The sequence below is a fragment of the Podarcis vaucheri genome, assembly GCF_965113315.1.
Source record: "Podarcis vaucheri genome assembly, chromosome: 4".
In the NCBI taxonomy this organism is placed as follows: domain Eukaryota; kingdom Metazoa; phylum Chordata; class Lepidosauria; order Squamata; family Lacertidae; genus Podarcis; species Podarcis vaucheri.
In genome coordinates this window covers 24,943,868-24,963,024 of record NC_138762.1, presented here as the reverse complement: position 1 = coordinate 24,963,024, position 19,157 = coordinate 24,943,868, and the positions used below count along the sequence as shown (strand labels likewise).

The following is a 19,157-nucleotide window of genomic DNA, read 5'->3' as shown; positions in this document are numbered from 1 at the left end:
TTAATATAGATTACTTATAAGGATATGTGCACATTCTGTTTCGTAACCTTCTTTTTAGGAGGTCTAGATACTTATTATTATTATTTTAAAATGAAAGCTCTGTGTCTGGGGGCCCCCTGCCCAGGGTTGCCAAGGGAGATCAACACAAGCCATGGTGCTTGTGGGTACTGCATTGGTGACCCTTGGTGTATATTAACTACAGGCAGTGACTATTTTAAGTGTGTCCAATTGACACATGATCTCTGACATGTGGGTCCTTTTAGACACGGAAGAGGGCAGAATGGGGGTGTAATGGGGCATAACAGAGGCGGGGCTCAGTGGGGTGAGTGAAGTGCTAAGAGAGATCCACAGCCACTCACTGTCTTAATTTGCACAGAGGCAGTTGCTCAATTTTAGTAGGTTGCAGGTGCAGTGTACTGGGCCCAGAAAATACTGTTGACACTTCATAGCTGTAAGCCCTGATTGACAGTTTTATTTCCACCCCCCTCTGAACATTTGCCTAAATTTGAATCTGTATATGTATATTAGCTTAGCACATGAAAAAGTTTTTGTCATAGGTCTATGCTCCAAATGTGTTAGAAACAGCAATGCTTTTGTAAAGAGTTCAGAATGGGAGAGCACAGTAGGGCTTTTCTGTGCCCTTCCACTGACTTTTGAATACAGCCTATGGCCTCTGATACATACAGCAAGAGGGTTGTAGTTAAAACCATGAAGGCTCTGAGGTATGCACAATAAAAGGTGTCTTTGGGTCCTGATAGCAATACTGCTGGGTATTATAAGGTCAGCAAAAAATTTCTATGCTCCTGTCAGAATAGAACAAAATATTTATATCCTCATGACTGTTGTGAGACATTCTGTCGGGAAATACAGTCAGCTTACAAAGCTTATGCTAGTCTGCCAAATTAAGTATGACATTTCTGTGGTTGTCACTGAAGGAAACCTATTCCGATAACAACAACTGAGAACCATATTGGAGGCTGGGCTTAAAAACTCCCAACATGTTGCCATAGTTCAAAGAGACAATGTACATACAGTGCATACATGCACCCTGCTAGATCATTAGAGACAAAGGCATCTAATTTACACTGGGGGCAGAACCTTGACGCTCTTTGTACAACACAAATGATCTGTTTAAGGCAAGCTTCTTTGACTTCTGCTCCTAGAAAGCAAGTCATCATTCTCAGCTAACTCTGAGGCAAGCTAATCCTGGAGTGCAGCGAACGTGGACTGTGCCACTTCTCTCTAGTCATTTACCACTCCATTATCCTTACTATTTTATCTCATTCACTGAATTGCCATTTTAACTAAAATGCATGGCTTGTGTATTTGCCTGTTTTTCAAGGCATAGAATGTCCTTTTTTAAAGTTATCTTTAAAATCTAAGCATCTTTTTCCAGATACTTTCTTGGGCTGCCATCTATCTCTTCAGAGATTAAAATTGGCTGTAAATCAGTCCCTCAGAACGCAAAACAGAGATATTATTCACAATTTTTAAACTCCTCCAAGCATAAGATTTTGTGTTCAGTGCTTGTTGGAGTACCAGGGTTAATATCCCAAATGATATTATGATACAGCAATCTAGTTTATTGTCTACAATTAAAGCTTCTTTCAAGCTTAATTTCAGTGGTGGGAGGGGTGAGCAACCTGCAGGTAGCAAGAGTTAGTGACTGAGTTAGTGACTCATGCCACAGAGGATGTCCATTACAAATCTGAAAGAGTTGGGGCTATCCTTTAGAATGAGTTTGGATAGATCAAACAGATACAGTAAGTTTCCTGGTGACAATGGAATTTAATTGTTGCATATCAGGTTGCAATTTTTAACTCCTGGCAAAGGTCACAAAACTCTGTGTTGTTTTTAAAAAACTTTTCATTCTTACCAGTTCTTAGTTTGGTTGTTTGACTTTTTGTTTAGTTACATGGAATGTGTAAGATGTTGTGTCAGTTTATAATTTGGCACAGTAATGCTGATCAAAGCATGAAATTCTATTTAGACTTAATACCTTCTTGTTCTATGCAGATTAATGTAAGAGTCACCACAATGGATGCAGAGCTGGAGTTTGCTATCCAGCCCAACACAACAGGAAAACAGCTTTTTGATCAGGTAATCGTCTTACTATGGGCTGATTCAAACATGACATAGCAAACTGTGACTTACACTTATTGTACAGCTAGTCATGGATCCTTGGCTGATAATGCTGCACCTGTAGGTACTAGTGTCCTGGTTTAGACATGGCAGGCTTTTACAATGGGAAGTTGGGAGTCACATTTTAACCAGCACTTGCTGTTGCTATCTGCAACAAAATGGCTTACTGCTGTGGTCATTCTTGCCCTTTAAGAACCATATTGCTGTGAAGTTGGCCAGCCATTTGCTTATTTAGCTGTGGCAGAGCTTACTACCACTCCCCCCCCCCTCGTTGAAGGGTTAATCATGCAGCTTTATGTGACTAGTATTGATGTCATTCTTCTTTTTTAAGGTTGTAAAAACAGTTGGCCTACGGGAAGTTTGGTTTTTTGGACTACAGTATGTAGACAGCAAAGGATACTCAACTTGGTTGAAGTTGAACAAAAAGGTAATGTATAATTTGTTTTATTTAAAATAATTCAATGTGCAATGAAGGAATGGTAGGTGGTGTTAAAAAAGTATTCTAGTTTAGATTTCACTTTCATTTAGAATAAAGATGCATGTACGTCCTGTGATGTTAGTTGACCAATTTGACATCTTCAGTTTAGATTTATTTTTTCTATTTTTTCTTCAGTAGAATAAGGATTTTTAGTGATTGAACTGATGTACTCTGTTAAGACCATCTTACAAGTCAAGATAATCATATCAAGATTAGAGTGGTGCCTCGCAAGACGAAATTAACCCGTTCCGCGAGTCTCTTCCGCGAGCACGGCTATTAGCGGCTTAGCGGCTATTAATGGCTTAGAGGCTATTAACGGCTTAGCGGCTTTAAGAAAAAGGAAACAAACTCGCAAGACGTTCCGTCTTGCAAAGCAAGCCCATAGAGAAATTCGTCTTGCGGAACGACTCAAAAAATGGAAAACTCTTTTGTCTTGCACGTTTTTCGTCTTGCGAGGCATTTGTCTTGCGAGGTACCACTGTAGCTTGACTTGTAAAATGGCCTTCACAGAGTACACCAGTTCAATCACTAAAAATCCTTATTCTACTGAAGAAAAAATTGAAAGTCAGATGCCCATTTTCTTTTCTTTCTTTTTATGGTGGCCAGCTATAAACTATAAAGAAGCCCTGCTCTGAACGATTACATTTCTAAACTGATTGATCCATTTTTTTCTGTTTATATGGAGAATTTAGTTCATACTTGAAATCTTAAGAGGTTTCTGGATTTGTTTCCCATAGGGTGGTATTAATATTTGTAATGATGCACAACAGGGAATCAGTGTTAGAAACTGAGATATGAAAGCTTAGAGCTAAATGGCACCTGAAACCTAGGTTATGGACACAACAACGGAATGTCTAGGCACACTTTTTATAACAAGAATACAAAGCTGAAAATGAATGAACTGCAGGTAAAATATTACATTCATTTTTCACATGGTCTAGTCCTTCCCCTGCTCACCCCGCTAATAATATTCTTAAGAGGGTCTCTTCACCAGTCTTCAGAGAGTAGCTGGAAGTGGGGAGGCAGAAAAAGATCCTCCTTTCCTTCTACTCTGCAGTTTTAATTTGAAATCTTAGGTGCAGTACTGTGCCCACAGCTCAGAAACAGCTTGTGCTAATGAAATTCCCTGTCACAAAATGTGCCTAGAACAATGGGAGTTTTGAACACTGCATGGAATACATTGGAAGTGGATAAGTTATAGAACCTACTTTCTCTGTCTCCTGTAGAAATGTTTTCATTCAGATCTTAGTCTTGCTGAGACTGACCCTGGGAATTTATCAGAGAGGGTACAGCTTCACATCTGCCTGATGTGTCTCTCTGCAATCTGGAAGGGCTATGTTCTAATAAGTGTGGGATCAGTTCAATCAAATATTTCTCCCTGCAGCAAGAGGAGCTGAGGGTGGAAACAGAGTTTGGACAGGGATCTCCTGTGGGTGTGTTTGAAGCCAGGTAGAATAACGTCTGTTCAGGTTCTCTGAGTTCTTTCTACTTTGCTCTAAGGCAGTAATTCTAGTTGTTTTTGTCTTTCAACTCATTAGTTCTTTTGAGGCACTTGAGATGGGGTGCAGCAAAAATGGTAAGAGAAGGGTTGGACATTCTTCTCTCATACGTTACAAATTATTCTAATGCAAACATCACTGGTTAGTGCTGACAGGATTGCGGCCCTGTGCAGGGGCTTCTGCAGGATTTTTTTTATAGAGGGAGGGGCAAACTGGCTGGTTTCTCACAGAAAATAAGAAGAATAGCTCCAGTACATTTTATCACATGCCAGGTTCAAGTTGCTCTTTTTAAATGAAAGCAGAGAAACGTGAGGTGATAGCTCATTAGGTGTGGGGGGGACATTCCCCCTTGCTCCCCTCTAAAGATGAGCACTCTACTGAGAAAAACAGGATGGGAGGCATCCACTAGTTTGGAAGAACCCCAAAGTTTGCCATGGTTTTTTTTAAAGGAAAAGTTTGAACCGAGAACCCATTGATTGTCTTTTTTTTGGGGGGGGGGTTAGTGGAATGGGAAATCCTGATGTGCTATTTATGAAAAAGCAGACCACTTGAATATATACTGCAACTATTATTCCTTTTCTTGCATTGTTATCAAACATTAGGATTTAAAAAATCTTTTTGTGCAGTTCTTGGTAAACCTCTCAGATACACACACACACACACCGAAGCTTGCCAGATATCAATTAGTGCACTTTACTTGAGAAATCTGGTGTACATGATGCTCATTAGCTCATCAATATCTGGCAATCCTGTGCAAGAGACTTTTTGCGGATAAACTTTTAAAACCACTGCTATGTTGTGTACATCTTTGAATGCAAGGTTGATTTTCCTAAATTAGCCTGCTGTGTAGGTCTTCAGAACTGAATTTGTATAATGAAAATTGGAGTAACACAGGGATACAATAAGGACTTTAAATGGCTTTATGTAGCCTCTGAAAGCTGTCATGTTTTCCTAATTCACAATTAATTATTTAGATGTCTGTGTGAATCACAAGTCCTTCAATGTTGTGCTTCCTAGAGTTGAATTACAGTATGTAACAACTGGTGACTAGATTGCTTTCCCAATACTCTCATATTCTCTTTACCCTTCTGCAAACTCCTTTTCAGGTAACACAGCAAGATGTAAGGAAAGAAAATCCTCTTCAGTTCAAATTCAGGGCAAAGTTTTTTCCTGAGGATGTGTCTGAAGAGTTGATTCAAGAAATAACCCAGAGACTGTTTTTTCTGCAAGTAAAAGAAGCCATCTTAAATGATGAAATCTATTGTCCTCCTGAAACTGCTGTTCTGCTAGCTTCTTATGCTGTTCAAGCCAAGTATGGAGATTACAATAAAGAGATACATAAGCTAGGATATTTGGCCAATGACAGACTTCTTCCCCAGCGGTAAGAAACTTATATGGTGCATCAAAAGTCTGGCAAATTCTATGGGTACAGCGTATAACTTTAATATGAAAGCTTGTCTGGTGGCCTACACCATTGGTCTTCAATTTGGAAATTTAAAAATATGCATCTCCATCCCAGAAACTGTGGGCAGTATCCAACTAAAGACTTCTGCTACTGCAAGGAATGTTGGCTGAGCCGTGGATGTTCCCCTTCTTCTCATCTCCCTGTGTGGCCTCTAAATATGTTCCTGGGGTTCTTATGACAATCCCGAGCAGATTTATGGGGTGTATAGGGAGAGGAGAGAGCAGGGAAATTCCATTGCACAGCTGAAACTCCTCACAATAGTGGAACTTGTTGCACTAGTTAGATACTACCTGATTTTCTTAACTAGCTTGACTAGTAGCATAAGTCAAAGTCCTGCCAAGCCAGTTGTCAGATGGGCAAGCCCCATTCTAGCATTCACACCTTAAGTACAGAGTTTATGATTTCTTTTGTTGTTGAAATTTGTTGGCATTTTTTAAGGAGTTGAATACAATTGGTGCTGCACACATTGTTCTTGTTTACTGTTGCTGTTTATAATTAGTTTTGTTTCATTGTGGTCTTCAGTTTAGTATTTTAATTTACTTAACTGTTTTTTAATAGTTGTAAGCTTCCCTGCAGGCTGTGAATACAGGGAAAGGGCAGAGTATTGCAACATATTCGAATTTACTTCTTGTAAACCGCGTAGAGGTTTTGCTACAATCAAGTGGTGTATAAATTTTGTTAAATAAAAATAAATTTAAATCTAGAAAGGTGCCGCTGATTGTAACTTTTGTGTAAAAATAAAATAAATAGTAGGGTACTCTTTTCATGATTATTCTTTATTTTGACAGCGTTTTGGAACAGCATAAATTGACAAAAGAGCAGTGGGAAGAAAGAATACAAAACTGGCATGAAGAGCACAGAGGGATGTTAAGGTAAGTTCCCCGGTATAGTTAGCCCATCTCTTTTGAATTTAGCTTGCTTTTAATTAATTAACATAGCCTACAGACAGAAGAAGTGCTGGTAACTGAAACATATTACTCCAAAGAGCTGTTTTAGCTTACTTCTGTACATAACTAGCTTAACTTTTTGCTACTTTTCCCTGCTTCTGTTTTAAATCTATCATAAAAATATAAATAAAAGCACAGTGGGTCCAATCTATTATGTAGTAATCGGCCTCTGTTAGGGCTACAGTTCTTTCTGCATATACTTAGGGGTATGTCCCATTGAAATTGGTGGGACATCCAAATTATAATGTATAGAATTGGGCTGTAAATCCGATTGGAATCAATGGATGAAAGTGCACAGTTAACCCACTTCAGACTTAGTTGAGGATACAATTGGTAAGATTGGGCGCAGGATCCTTACTACTTCTGCCTATACAGTGACTATAGAAGTTTGCATTTTTTCTGGTTATCAATTATGTTCTTTTCATTGATCAGGGAGGATTCTATGATGGAGTACCTCAAAATTGCACAAGATTTGGAAATGTATGGAGTCAACTATTTTGAAATAAAGAACAAAAAGGGAACTGAATTATGGCTTGGTGTCGATGCTTTGGGTTTAAATATTTATGAACATGATGATAAGTAAGTAATATTAAAACTGTTTCAGTATTCCTGAAGAACTGTTCATGGATCATCCTCCTTAATAGAGTTCGATGTACATTGTTTTTAATTGTGTGCTCTTCGGAAACTGAGCCTTAGATGTTATTGTGGGTAGAGAAAAACCTGTTAAATGAGTGGTCCTGCCTGTTGGACAGAGGTAGATAAAATTGCACACTGTCCTTTCACCCTATAACTTAAGTTTGTTTTACTGTGGCTGTTCACAAAGTGTGTGTGACTAAGGATTCTTTTGTGTTTGCTAAAGGTTGACTCCCAAGATCGGCTTTCCTTGGAGTGAAATCAGAAATATTTCATTTAATGACAAAAAGTTTGTGATAAAACCCATCGACAAAAAGGCCCCTGTGAGTAAATATTTTTAATTCCTTTTTTAGACCTGAACTATCAATATAGGACACATGTGTAACCCCTTCCTCTCTAGCTCTTAACTCTCCAAAGTTTGGAGAGTAGTTTCTTGCTTAACTAATGTAATTTTTGCTAATATTTGTGTTGAAATTTCTCACTTACATTGTTTAATTGTTCGCTGTAGGGTTGGAGCTAATCCATGCCTGGAATTTTCTTTTCCCTGCCTCCAAAGTACATAACTTTCAAAATCCTGTTTGAGTTTCCTCTGCCAGCCTGTTACAGTCACCAAGTTCAAAGAACCTTTTAGAGTTTTTCCCTCTTTCGTTGGGATTTAATCATTCTTAATGCTTTGGTGTCAGTTCTTTCACTGATCACACCTAATTCCAAGTCATTTATTGATCGGTTCTGGAACAGCTAATGACTAGTCCCAAAGATTGCTTCATTGGAAGTGAAAGCTATCTATTTAAGAAGTTAGAATCTCATTAAGAAGAAGCTAAGAGTGTCCATATTCCTAACAAGCATGTGTTCCTAGAACATAAATGGGATTTCAATAACTTAATTTTTTTATTAGGATTTTGTGTTTTATGCACCACGTCTGAGAATTAATAAGCGGATATTGGCACTGTGTATGGGAAATCATGAGCTGTACATGAGGAGGAGAAAGCCAGATACAATTGAAGTTCAACAGATGAAGGCCCAGGCTAGGGAAGAAAAACACCAAAAACAGATGGAGAGGTATGATCTTGACAACTGGGTATGAACAGTAGTTGGAATTCTTTTGTCATTCATAACTTCAGACAGACAAACAAAAACACTCTAGTACATGTGACCTAGAGGCAGACTTGAGGAGGAAAAAGTATTAAGTTCTATTTTTGCCCTCATGGACAGAATTCTCTAAAAACAGATATTACTCCTATTAAATCAGTGCCAGTGGTGGAAACTGTTGTTGTCTTGGTATCGTACTTTACACATGGATGCACACCAGTTCTAAGCAATGACAAATTGGTTTCATGAATTATATATAGAGAAAGAAAGGGTGTTTGTCAAAACCCCTGGTTTTCTTTAGCCCTGGGTAGTGTCTAGGAAAGCTCATGTCCTTATCCAGCTTTGTGTCACAATTGGATTTGTCCTCCAGCAAAGTTCACTGACAGCAGGCTGCCTGCTTAATTGGACTCTGCTAGAGTACTGATGCTTTGGGGAAAAACAAGCGGCATGTACCGGCATGTTTACCGCATGTTTCCACAGTGATTTCAGAAGATTTGCACTAAGTAAACTAAATAGTAACACTGCAGCTGCTGTTAGTGAATGCAGACAAATATGTAATTGCCACTTAGATGTTACCATGAGTTAGCTACTATATACTGCCAGTGTGCAAAGAGTCTAGGTAGAGGTGAGGAGCAGATACTTAAGCGTCACAGTTTTGGGTCAGTTTGTTTGTTGTCTTTTAAATTGTTTTGTGAAGTACCTAATATTGTGTTATCCTATGGGTTACTACCTGATAGATTGAAGTTTTGTAGGTACTTGATTGATGTGTAGGACATAAGCACCCTGGTGGATCAGACCAATGACTACTCTAGTCCAGCATTATGTACTCACAGTGGCCAACCAGAGGCTCATGAGAAGCCTGCAGTTTAGAAGCACCATCTTCCCCTACTTGATGCTGATCTTTAGTTAGATTGTTTGCCTATTTTGTTTCATTCCAGCTTTCACCTTGTTGTTTTTTAGACACTTAGGATACAACTTTGAGATCATCTGCCAGAACAAACCTTTTATTTTTATTATTGCTGCAGGGCTTCCACCTAGCATATCATGTTGTGACTTGTATTGTGAGAATAAATTTGGCATGTTTGGGTAAATGGATTTTGATGGAGGCACTGTAAACTCAGAATGAAAATCACTTGCTCCTCTGCTATGTTGATGTTGGCATTTATTTAATTTAGGGCACAACTAGAAAATGAGAAAAGGAAAAGGGAAATAGCAGAAAAAGAGAAGGAAAGAATAGAGCGTGAAAAGGAAGAGTTGATGGAACGGCTAAGACAAATTGAAGAACAGACGATGAAGGCCCAAAAAGGTGAGCATGTTCATCACATCTATTTCCTTCAATAAATATTAAGTTTGTGTGTCTGTTAGGTTTATTATGTTACATTGCTTATTACATCATGTAAGGAAGTTAGCAGCTAGCTTAACAATACACTAATTTAACTTGCATCATATTTTAAACTAGAGGCAACTCTCAAAATACGTGATTTTATGAAGCCAAAACCATGTATAGTCAAGACACATTGGGTTCAGTGGCGGGTGAGATTGCCAAAGTCTTTTTTTCCCTGAATGTCTGCCCCCCCCCAAAAAAAACCATTGGCAAGCACATAACTGAATGCATGCAACTTAAGTGAACGTAAGTTGTGAGTTACCTGTACATTGTTGTGTCCCTTTTTCCTCTGGTTCTTTTTTGCTTGAGTGCAGTTTATGGACAGTGGCACACAGACCTTATGTGACATTGTGAAGAGTACAAATTTGCAGTGTCTAAACCTTATTGCGGACCGTCACTTTATAAGAAATACCAGCTTAGATTAAAATCAAATTCAGTTATGTAGTGGTAAATCATTTATATTCTGCCACTAGGTGTGCAGTAAGCTTTAGTTTCAGAACTAGCTGTTGGCTCTGTCAGGAAAAAACAGATAAAGGAAATGAAGGGAAGAAGCATGCAAAAAATGTAATAGATATAAACCCACTTCCATAGTGAGGTGTTCTATTTTACAGTCTGCTAGAAAAGTACGGTTAAATTGGATTTACTTCAGACGTGTTTCTGCTCTTTAAGGTTAAAGTCTTTATATCATTAAACATAATAGCTTTTGCAGGATTTTGCATAGATTTCTCTAGCGCAGCCAATTACTCTTTTTGTGCTTCACTTTCTGAATCATAGCACAGCTATTGAATGGAGTGACTTCTTGCAGTTCCTAACATTTTAATGTTCTTTCATCTCTTTTAATAGTTTGCATTAAGACACTGAAGGCAGTAATTCCCACACTGGGTGCTCTGTGAGAACTGCAGTGTGCTGCAACAAATAAATGATGTAGTGAATGCACCTGGGAACCCAAAGAACTCACCCACAAAAGCCAAATGCATACTATGGATGTTCCCAAACGATGCCAGGGAGGGGATCTGAGTGCCTAAGGCTTATACTTTGCACAGTGCAAGTCAGAATACTTGGGAAGATTACAAAAACCTAAGTCTCCCCCAAAAATGTAAATGAGAAAAACGCCAAATATCTTAAAGCTTTTTTCCAGAAGCATGTGCAAATCTAGGGCCTTTAAAATTAGACACAGACGCCTGAGAATGGGAACTTTTTTCACGCCAGACTAACTGTTCATTTAGCCTAGTACTGCGTATTTTGACTGATAATGGCACGCCAACATCCCAGAAAGAGGGCTTATCATCGGCTTCATTTGCCTGGGATTGACCCAGGGGCCTTCTTGTGTGCAAAGCATGTTCTCTGAGCTTTCATCCTTACTGCTATGATTTGTGTGCCTACTGAGCTATCACGGCTGCCATGTATTTGGGAAACTGGCTTGCATTTGAGCTTTATTTGGCTTTTATACCTGATGCTTTTATAATTCCTCCTGAGAAAAATGTGAACAGTTTTGATGGTTAGTGGATTTGTATGAGAGCCAGTTCTTTTTGCAGTCTGGACAGTAAAGTATTGCTCTGTTCTCTTGAATATCTATAAAAGAAATTAAGTGAAATGCATCCTTTTGCATCCTTTCACAGGAGTAAGTTTCTGCCAACATGGTCAAGTGGAGAAAGCATTGGAATATTCCATTACAGTGGTACCTCCAGTTGCGGACAGGATCCGTTCTGGAGCTCCGGTCGGGTCCCGAGGTTTCTGCAACCGGAGATGCCGCTTCTGCACATACTCACAGTGTGTAGAGCACTTCTGCCCATGTGCGCGCAGTGAAACCTGGAAAAATACTTCCGGGTTTGCCGTGTACGTATCCTGAAGGATACGTAACCGGAAGTAGAGGTACCACTGTACAATGTAAAATTGACATTAGATTATAATCTCATGTGTTGGATGGCCATCTTACATGCATGTTTTAGTTGAGATTCCTGCATTGCAGGGGGTTGGGTACCTTCCAACTTTACAATTCGATGATTCTATAATTCTGTGTATGAGTTGCAGTGTAAAACAAGTTGGAAGACATGTAATCCTAGGTCTGTTGAACTTGGCATAAATCAGGATTGAACTCCCCTCTCCATTGGTTTATGGCTGGGAAATTCATTCCTGCTTGGTTACTACCACCACCAAACTCTGCTGCGAACTGCCTCAGAGCTGATCCATGGGGTTCAAGATGAAGATCTGCCCACTGGGTCAAAAAGGTTTCCCACCCTAGTCCTAGGCAATCTCCATTGAAAGCAATTGAGACCTTCTGTTCTTGTTCTTAGAAAAATAACAGAGAACTCTTTAATATTCAGTGTTGGAAATATTTAGTTTTATTGACTTGGTGTAACACAGTCTGGCTGCCTTTTATTTATCTGATCTTTTCTAAACTTCTGCATAGAATTGGAAGAACAGACGAGAAGAGCCCTAGAGCTGGATCAGGAGAGGAAGAAAGCAAAAGAGGAAGCAGAGCGCCTGGAAAAGGATCGGAGAGCTGCAGAAGAGGCAAAAGCTGCTCTGGCGAAACAGGCAGCTGACCAAATGAAAAATCAGGAGCAGCTGGTAAGACGTTGCATGTGCCTGATTATGTTAGGATGTATTGTTTTCAAGGAGTTTGTTAAAATTCTGGCATCCAAAGAGGAAACGGTATTAAGAAAACCATGCAGGTTCATAATTGCATGATGTCATCTAAGTACAAAAAAGGTAGATGCATGTACTTTCTCTCCCCGTATAGCTATGTACTGTGCTGTGGTGAGAGAAAGGTGTATGTTGCATTTTGAGTCAACAATCCACTAGGTTGCATCCAAACCAAAGCACACATAACAGGGCAGGTAGAAGCTGACTTCTCTCCACTCACCAAGGTTGCCTCTCTCATTTTGGGGATCCCCTCAACCCTTCTTGCTATAGCCCACCACTTTTGGCAAAGTACCCCGACCTTAGGGGAATCTCTCCAACCAGGTTGTGGGGGAGACTGAGGAAGTCTGTTTCCACCAACTCCATTACATGTCTCTGGATCCATTCTACCATCTTGTTAATATTAAGTTCAGATATTCCTTAAACCACCACCATTCAAATGGTGGCACTATCCTTATGAAATACTTTCTCCAAAGGTTGCCCTCATGACTATTTTTTTCCCAAGTTTTGGAGTCACATGATAACCAGGCTCATTTTTTAAAATTTATTTTTATTATATTGCTCTTGGTGAATTAACTGGTCAGTATTAAGGGAATATTAAGTGGCTTGGTTAATAAGAAAATAACCAAACCACCAAAGTGGTTTGGTTATTTTCTTATTTGTCTAGCTATTTTAGTTTTGAACGGTTGCCTGTTCATTATACAAAGCTTATGAAAAGGTGACTAAGATTTCTTTATAGCTTCATCTTTAATGCAGACCAATACATGATGTTGCCTTAGAGCTAATAACTTTTTCTTCTTACTTCCTAGGCGGCAGAACTTGCGGAATTCACTGCTAAGATTGCACTTTTGGAGGAGGCCAAGAAGAAGAAAGAAGAAGAAGCTTCAGAATGGCAGCACAAAGTAATTATTTTTAATGTACTAAAGCTGGGATTTGTGAATGGGCAAAGCATTCTGAACTGCATGCCAGAGCTGAGAACAAGGCATTTCCCAGCATCGGGTGCCAAATTCTCTGCTGCAAAATGCTTTTTAAAATCTTCTGCATGCTTACAATACTCCTTGCCCCAGTGTGAGATGAGAGCAATACTTGGACTCGCATATGTCCTGTGCTTTCTACTTATCTCTGGCTAGAAGGCAGATTGACTTGATGGAATATAGATTCATCCAACCCCAGGAGGTAAACAAATGTCTTCATGAGCTTATCTGTACCTACTTCTTATGCTTTTCTGAAATCTCATCCTAAATAGGTATCCTACTTTTCTCCTAGAGACAGGGAAAGCTGTTAAGAGTCTTCTGAAAATGCTGTTTGGGCTAATCATTTTAATGAGTACTTGGGGTCTAGGGATGTACCACAGTTCCTTTATATTAGTTGACTGCAGCTGACTTGGTATTCAGAAAGGTGTGCGGAGCTGCTTGAGTTGACTTCTGGTCTTCTCTTGAGACTTTCAAAGTAATTTTAAGCATATATTCTGTGGCCCGTAAACATGTTAAAGGAATGACAGGCTAAGTTGGTTCAATCTCATTGACACCAATCTCATTAAAGTATAAGGCTGGGAGATTTTGGTTGTTTGCGGAGCGTGTTGACTAATCCTCATGACTACCTTTTAGGCCTTTGCAGCCCAAGAAGATCTGGAGAAGACCAAAGAAGAGCTGAAGACTGTGATGTCTGCTCCTCCGCCACCTCCTCCGCCTCCCCCTGTAATTCCTCCCACGGAAAATGAACATGATGAACAGGATGAGAATAATGCAGAGGCCAGTGCTGAATTGGCTTCTGATGGCGTTGTGAATCACAGGAGTGAGGAAGAGCGTGTAACAGAAACGCAGAAGAACGAACGTGTAAAGAAACAGCTCCAGGTAATGAAGAATTACAGAGGCCACAAACCAAAAAGCTCTCTGCTGGTTTGAGCATGCTCAGTCTTGCTTTGCACTGTAGTCCCCTGCAAAGCTTTTGAAATGACTCCTATCAATCCCATCTTGGTGTGGGTGTGAGGGGACGTTCCTGCTCAACTTGCAGAGGAAGTCATTTGGTTCAGTGGGCCCTGGGCACAGTACATACTGCTTTGCAAAAATTCATAATATATCCCTCCACACATCTAGACATTTTCCTTCCGATTAAAAGAAACATATTTTTGTGATGTGGCCTGTATTTTGGAAAATGCAGTTGGGAGAACAGTGTCGTTCAGTTTGTCTCTTGTGCTGCTTTACAAATTTTGTTTTGGAACTAGGTACTGCAGCCTCATGTGAAAATAACAAAATGCTTATAATGCCCAACACAAGCAAGTTCCTTTATATGCAAATTCATACCACAGAGCGCAAATGTTGCTTTTATTCTCTTTGGATTTTGAGCATTAAGCTAGTTAACACAGCATTTTGAAAGCTAAGATCAGATTCCATCTTAATTGAAGCTCTTGGAGGGGGCCATTCTGCTGAGCTTTAGGCCCCTTTAATAATGCATGAAGAGACCATTTACTTTGGAAGGCAATCAGAACCAGTAAGTGAGTTTCCTGGCAATGCTGTTGTACAGATCATCATTCTGAAGGATAAATCCATACAATACAGAAGCAGATGATTCCTTCATCTGATAGGTAAATAAGTTAGTTTAGTAGAGCATGATGGGTAGTCAACTAAGGTGTCCCATCAGAGCAAGAATTTCTACTTCTGTAACAAGACTCCCCCCCCCCCTTTGCAGTCTCCCTTCCCAAATTTGTGCCAGAGGATATGGGGAACTTCTAGAACAGATTTTGGGACACACAGGAGGATGGGGGGGGGGGTGCTTTGTTGTGCAAATAGAAATCTTTGCACTAACAGAATGTTCACTAAACCCAATGTAATTTAAAAAAATAAAAAAAGCTTAACCTGCCTATGTTTTGCTGTATCATAGGTTGGCCTGAGCAGTGAATCTGGCAAACAGTGAACACAAAAGTTAATACAATATGTCTGCTTCTCTGTACCACGTTATGTCCCCTTCTGTTGCAATTCTTTCTAAGAATATGTGATTGAGGAGAGGAGCTATACACGAGAGACTGATAACTGTTCTCCAGAAAAAAATATTCCAAACCTTGTTTTAAGTTGAATTTACTGAAAATAGTCCACTAAAGGAATAAGAATATATCATCTCCCATTTTGCACATGTATACCCCTTTGTTTTATGTATGTATACATTCTGGCTGTTTGGTTGGAAGATTAATCCTGTACCGCAAATGAAATGTTGAACTTGACAGAACTGGCAGCGTCTAAACTGGCAATCCTTTTGTTCCACAGGCCCTGAGTTCCGAGCTGGCCCAAGCCAGAGACGACACCAAGAAGACCCAGAACGATGTCCTTCATGCGGAGAACGTTAAAGCCGGCCGCGATAAATACAAGACTCTTCGACAGATCCGGCAAGGCAATACGAAGCAGCGCATTGATGAATTTGAAGCAATGTGAGAGCTGTTACTTTGCATATATGTTCTTCATTAAGCTTGAACCACCAGCAGAGAAATGCAGGCCTTTCTGAAAGGAACACACCCCACCTTGCCAAAGCATTTATACCAGTTTGTGGTTAAAACTCATTTCATGAAAGCCGTTCAACAATAAGGCAGCCTGTCCGCTCTGGCTCTCTGGGAGAGGTGGTGGTCACATCTCCATGATCTCTTATCACGTGGTGTTTTTTTTTAATTCTTTGTCCTCTGGAGGAGTAGCACCATCTTATTCTGACAAAGCTGTTAACCTAAACAGGAATGATTTGAAAGAACACTAGCTTTTACCTTATAACTGGCCACAGTTTTTGGCATGGGTGCACTTTGGATTTTTCTTTTCTTTTTTCATTTTAGTGAATTTGCAAGAACTTGCTTAATTTATCAGGGGTTACGGGGTGTTGTTTTTCTTCTGTTAGGTGGAGTTCTTTGGTGTTTCACGTCCTGTCATCATTGATGGTTTTCTTTGCCTGCCTGTTCAGAAAGGTCTAGATGGCAGGTAGCTGTTCCAGCATACCTTTTTTCCCCCTTTAAAAAAAAAAAGTGGAACATTAAGTCTTTTGCTTATAGGTCTGTTTTGCTGAAGTCTTCAGTTTTTCAGATAAAAGTAGGAAAATTGAGACACTCTTTAAGACAGGGATAGGTAACCTTTGGCCCTCCAGATGAACTGCAACTCTCATCAGCCCCAGCAAGCATGGCTAGGAAAGATGGGAGCTGCTTAGTTCAATAGCATCTGGAGGGCTCAGGTCCCCCACCCCTGCTCTGGGTTCTCCTTGCATTTTGTAAGCTGTCATATGAATTGCAATGTGGGAAACCTGGACCTTTCTGGCAAGGGAGCATATGAAAACATCAGTCCCATGGAGGGGACACTAGCCTACCTCACTCCGATATGCATGATGACTGGTCTTTCAAACACCATATAGAAACGCAAACTGCATTATGCTAGGTTTCTGCATAGCTAAACACTACACAAATCTAGGAGCCTTCACTCTTTAAATCTTTTGTTCTATTGCAGCATAGATTTGTAGTATTCAAACAGTGTTCAGCTGCCTTTTTGTTGAGTAAAATTCTGCACCATGTATCTTCCATTTTTTTTTTTAAAGTAACCTGGAACTGGTATATGATCCACTGAGAGGGTGTGAAACATTTGAGCATGTTTTCTGGGTCTTGGGTTCCTTTGTACTAAATTAACGTTGCTCTGAGGCTCATTTCTTAATGAAGTCTGCATAAAACAATGCTGCCTTGTACTTGCTTTGAGGGCCCACTTACACATCAAGGTTGTTCCTTCCATGATAACTGAAGATGCAAGGGAATTGCGCATATATATATATATATATATGCAGGTTTTGGTGTCTTCGGGTGTCTTCCCGTGTAAGAGTCGGGGTGTCTGTGCGACGTTTCGACGAGGTCTCACTCGTCATCTTCAGGCTGGTGCTTTCGGCTTCTTGTTACTGGAACAGAGCAGAGTCTGGTGTTTGAGTTCCTATAAATACTGTTGAGGGGTGTGGTGTATAGCCTCCAACGTTCTGGGCAGAGAGGAAGTTCCTAGATTAGTGTGCCTTTTCTTCTTTTGTTCCTTAATTACTTGAGGGATATCTTGGGTGATTTCATGAGTGATATTCTGAATATCACTGGGTGGGTCATTAAGTGTAGATTAGTTGCTAAAGCTTTCGTGTCTTGACCTCTTGAGCTTGTGAAGAGTTTTTCTGAGAAGATGGCTGTGCTGCATTTAGTTGTGCTCTGGCTTGGCTTCGTGTATAGGGGCGAGCTATGGTTTTGTGCCTTGTGCCAGCCAGATCTGTGTAGGGATTGCAGGGGGGTGCAGCATCCGGAGGTGCCACTATAGTTTGGCTACTGGATGGAGTCTGTAATATGTCTGTGGAGAGGGTCTGGGTTTGGGTCTGGTGTGGTTGATTGGTGACGGCGTTCTGTGTGCCTCTGGTTCTGGTGTCGGTTTTTGTGGGGAGGGCTAATTTCCAGATGTCTGGCAGGCGGGACGTGTCGTCACGCTTGTTCATGTTGTGAGGGTGTTTCTCTATCTCGATGGCTTCCATGATTATTCTCTTGTGGTGATGTTCCATGTTAAAGAGCAATTTGGAATCTGCAAAATTAATTTCGTGTCCTGTTTCTTTCATGTGTTGGAAAAGAGAGGAAGTTTTTTCTTCTTTTTTGACGGCATTCTTGTGTTCTGCGATACGTGCATTTATTCGTCTGTTTGTTTGTCCAATGTACGTGGCTGGGCAGACTTTGCAGGGTATTTCATAGACCCCTTGGTTTTCCAGCTGGATTTTGTCTTTTGGGTTTCTGAGGATATTGGCTATTTTTTGGTTGGTGCAGAAGGCTGTTTTGATATTGTGTTTATGGAGGATTTTGCTGATTTTGTCTGTAGTGCCCTTGATATAAGGAAGGAGGGCCATGCCATTGTTTTCTTCTGTGTCTTGGTTTTTGGGGGGTGTTTCTTTTTGGATTAGCTTCGTAACCCTGTTTTTCTGGTATCCATTGGCGATTAACACATTTGAGAGATTCTGTAACTCAGTTGTCAAGTGGTCTTTGTCAGCCAGGCGTTTGGTTCTGGAGATGAGAGTCTTGGCTACGGAGTTTATTTGTGCAGGGTGGTGGTGTGATTGTGCATGTAAGTAGCGGTTGGTGTGTGTTTTTTTCCGGTAGAAAAAAACCACAAGAGAATAATCATGGAAGCCATCGAGATAGAGAAACACCCTCACAACATGAACAAGCGTGACGACACGTCCCGCCTGCCAGACATCTGGAAATTAGCCCTCCCCACAAAAACCGACACCAGAACCAGAGGCACACAGAACGCCGTCACCAATCAACCACACCAGACCCAAACCCAGACCCTCTCCACAGACATATTACAGACTCCATCCAGTAGCCAAACTATAGTGGCACCTCCGGATGCTGCACCCCCCTGCAATCCCTACACAGATCTGGCTGGCACAAGGCACAAAACCATAGCTCGCCCCTATACACGAAGCCAAGCCAGAGCACAACTAAATGCAGCACAGCCATCTTCTCAGAAAAACTCTTCACAAGCTCAAGAGGTCAAGACACGAAAGCTTTAGCAACTAATCTACACTTAATGACCCACCCATTGATATTCAGAATATCACTCATGAAATCACCCAAGATATCCCTCAAGTAATTAAGGAACAAAAGAAGAAAAGGCACACTAATCTAGGAACTTCCTCTCTGCCCAGAACGTTGGAGGCTATACACCACACCCCTCAACAGTATTTATAGGAACTCAAACACCAGACTCTGCTCTGTTCCAGTAACAAGAAGCCGAAAGCACCAGCCTGAAGATGACGAGTGAGACCTCGTCGAAACGTCGCACAGACACCCCGACTCTTACACGGGAAGACACCCGAAGACACCAAAACCTGCATTCCTGTACCCGTGAAA

At 40.5% G+C, this 19,157-nt stretch overlaps 1 protein-coding gene across 3 annotated transcripts in view; it reads left to right on the top strand.

The window, feature by feature from the left end:
• The window catches only part of RDX (radixin), a 28,415-nt gene extending 11,586 nt beyond the window's left edge, over positions 1 to 16,829 (top strand). For 2 of the 3 annotated variants that reach the window (XM_082220417.1, XM_082220418.1), the window contains 12 exons: positions 2,017 to 2,100; positions 2,474 to 2,569; positions 5,226 to 5,500; positions 6,373 to 6,456; positions 6,964 to 7,110; positions 7,391 to 7,487; positions 8,060 to 8,223; positions 9,429 to 9,559; positions 12,048 to 12,208; positions 13,090 to 13,182; positions 13,888 to 14,133; positions 15,541 to 16,829. In XM_082220417.1, the coding sequence (XP_082076543.1) occupies positions 2,017 to 2,100; positions 2,474 to 2,569; positions 5,226 to 5,500; positions 6,373 to 6,456; positions 6,964 to 7,110; positions 7,391 to 7,487; positions 8,060 to 8,223; positions 9,429 to 9,559; positions 12,048 to 12,208; positions 13,090 to 13,182; positions 13,888 to 14,133; positions 15,541 to 15,705 (1,743 nt within the window). In that variant the 3' untranslated portion in view covers positions 15,706 to 16,829. Of the gene's footprint in view, positions 1 to 2,016; positions 2,101 to 2,473; positions 2,570 to 4,158; positions 4,197 to 5,225; positions 5,501 to 6,372; positions 6,457 to 6,963; positions 7,111 to 7,390; positions 7,488 to 8,059; positions 8,224 to 9,428; positions 9,560 to 12,047; positions 12,209 to 13,089; positions 13,183 to 13,887; positions 14,134 to 15,540 lie in introns of those variants that run through there. The other variant, XM_082220419.1, reaches the window with a different exon arrangement.
• The last annotated feature ends 2,328 nt before the right edge of the window (positions 16,830 to 19,157 follow it).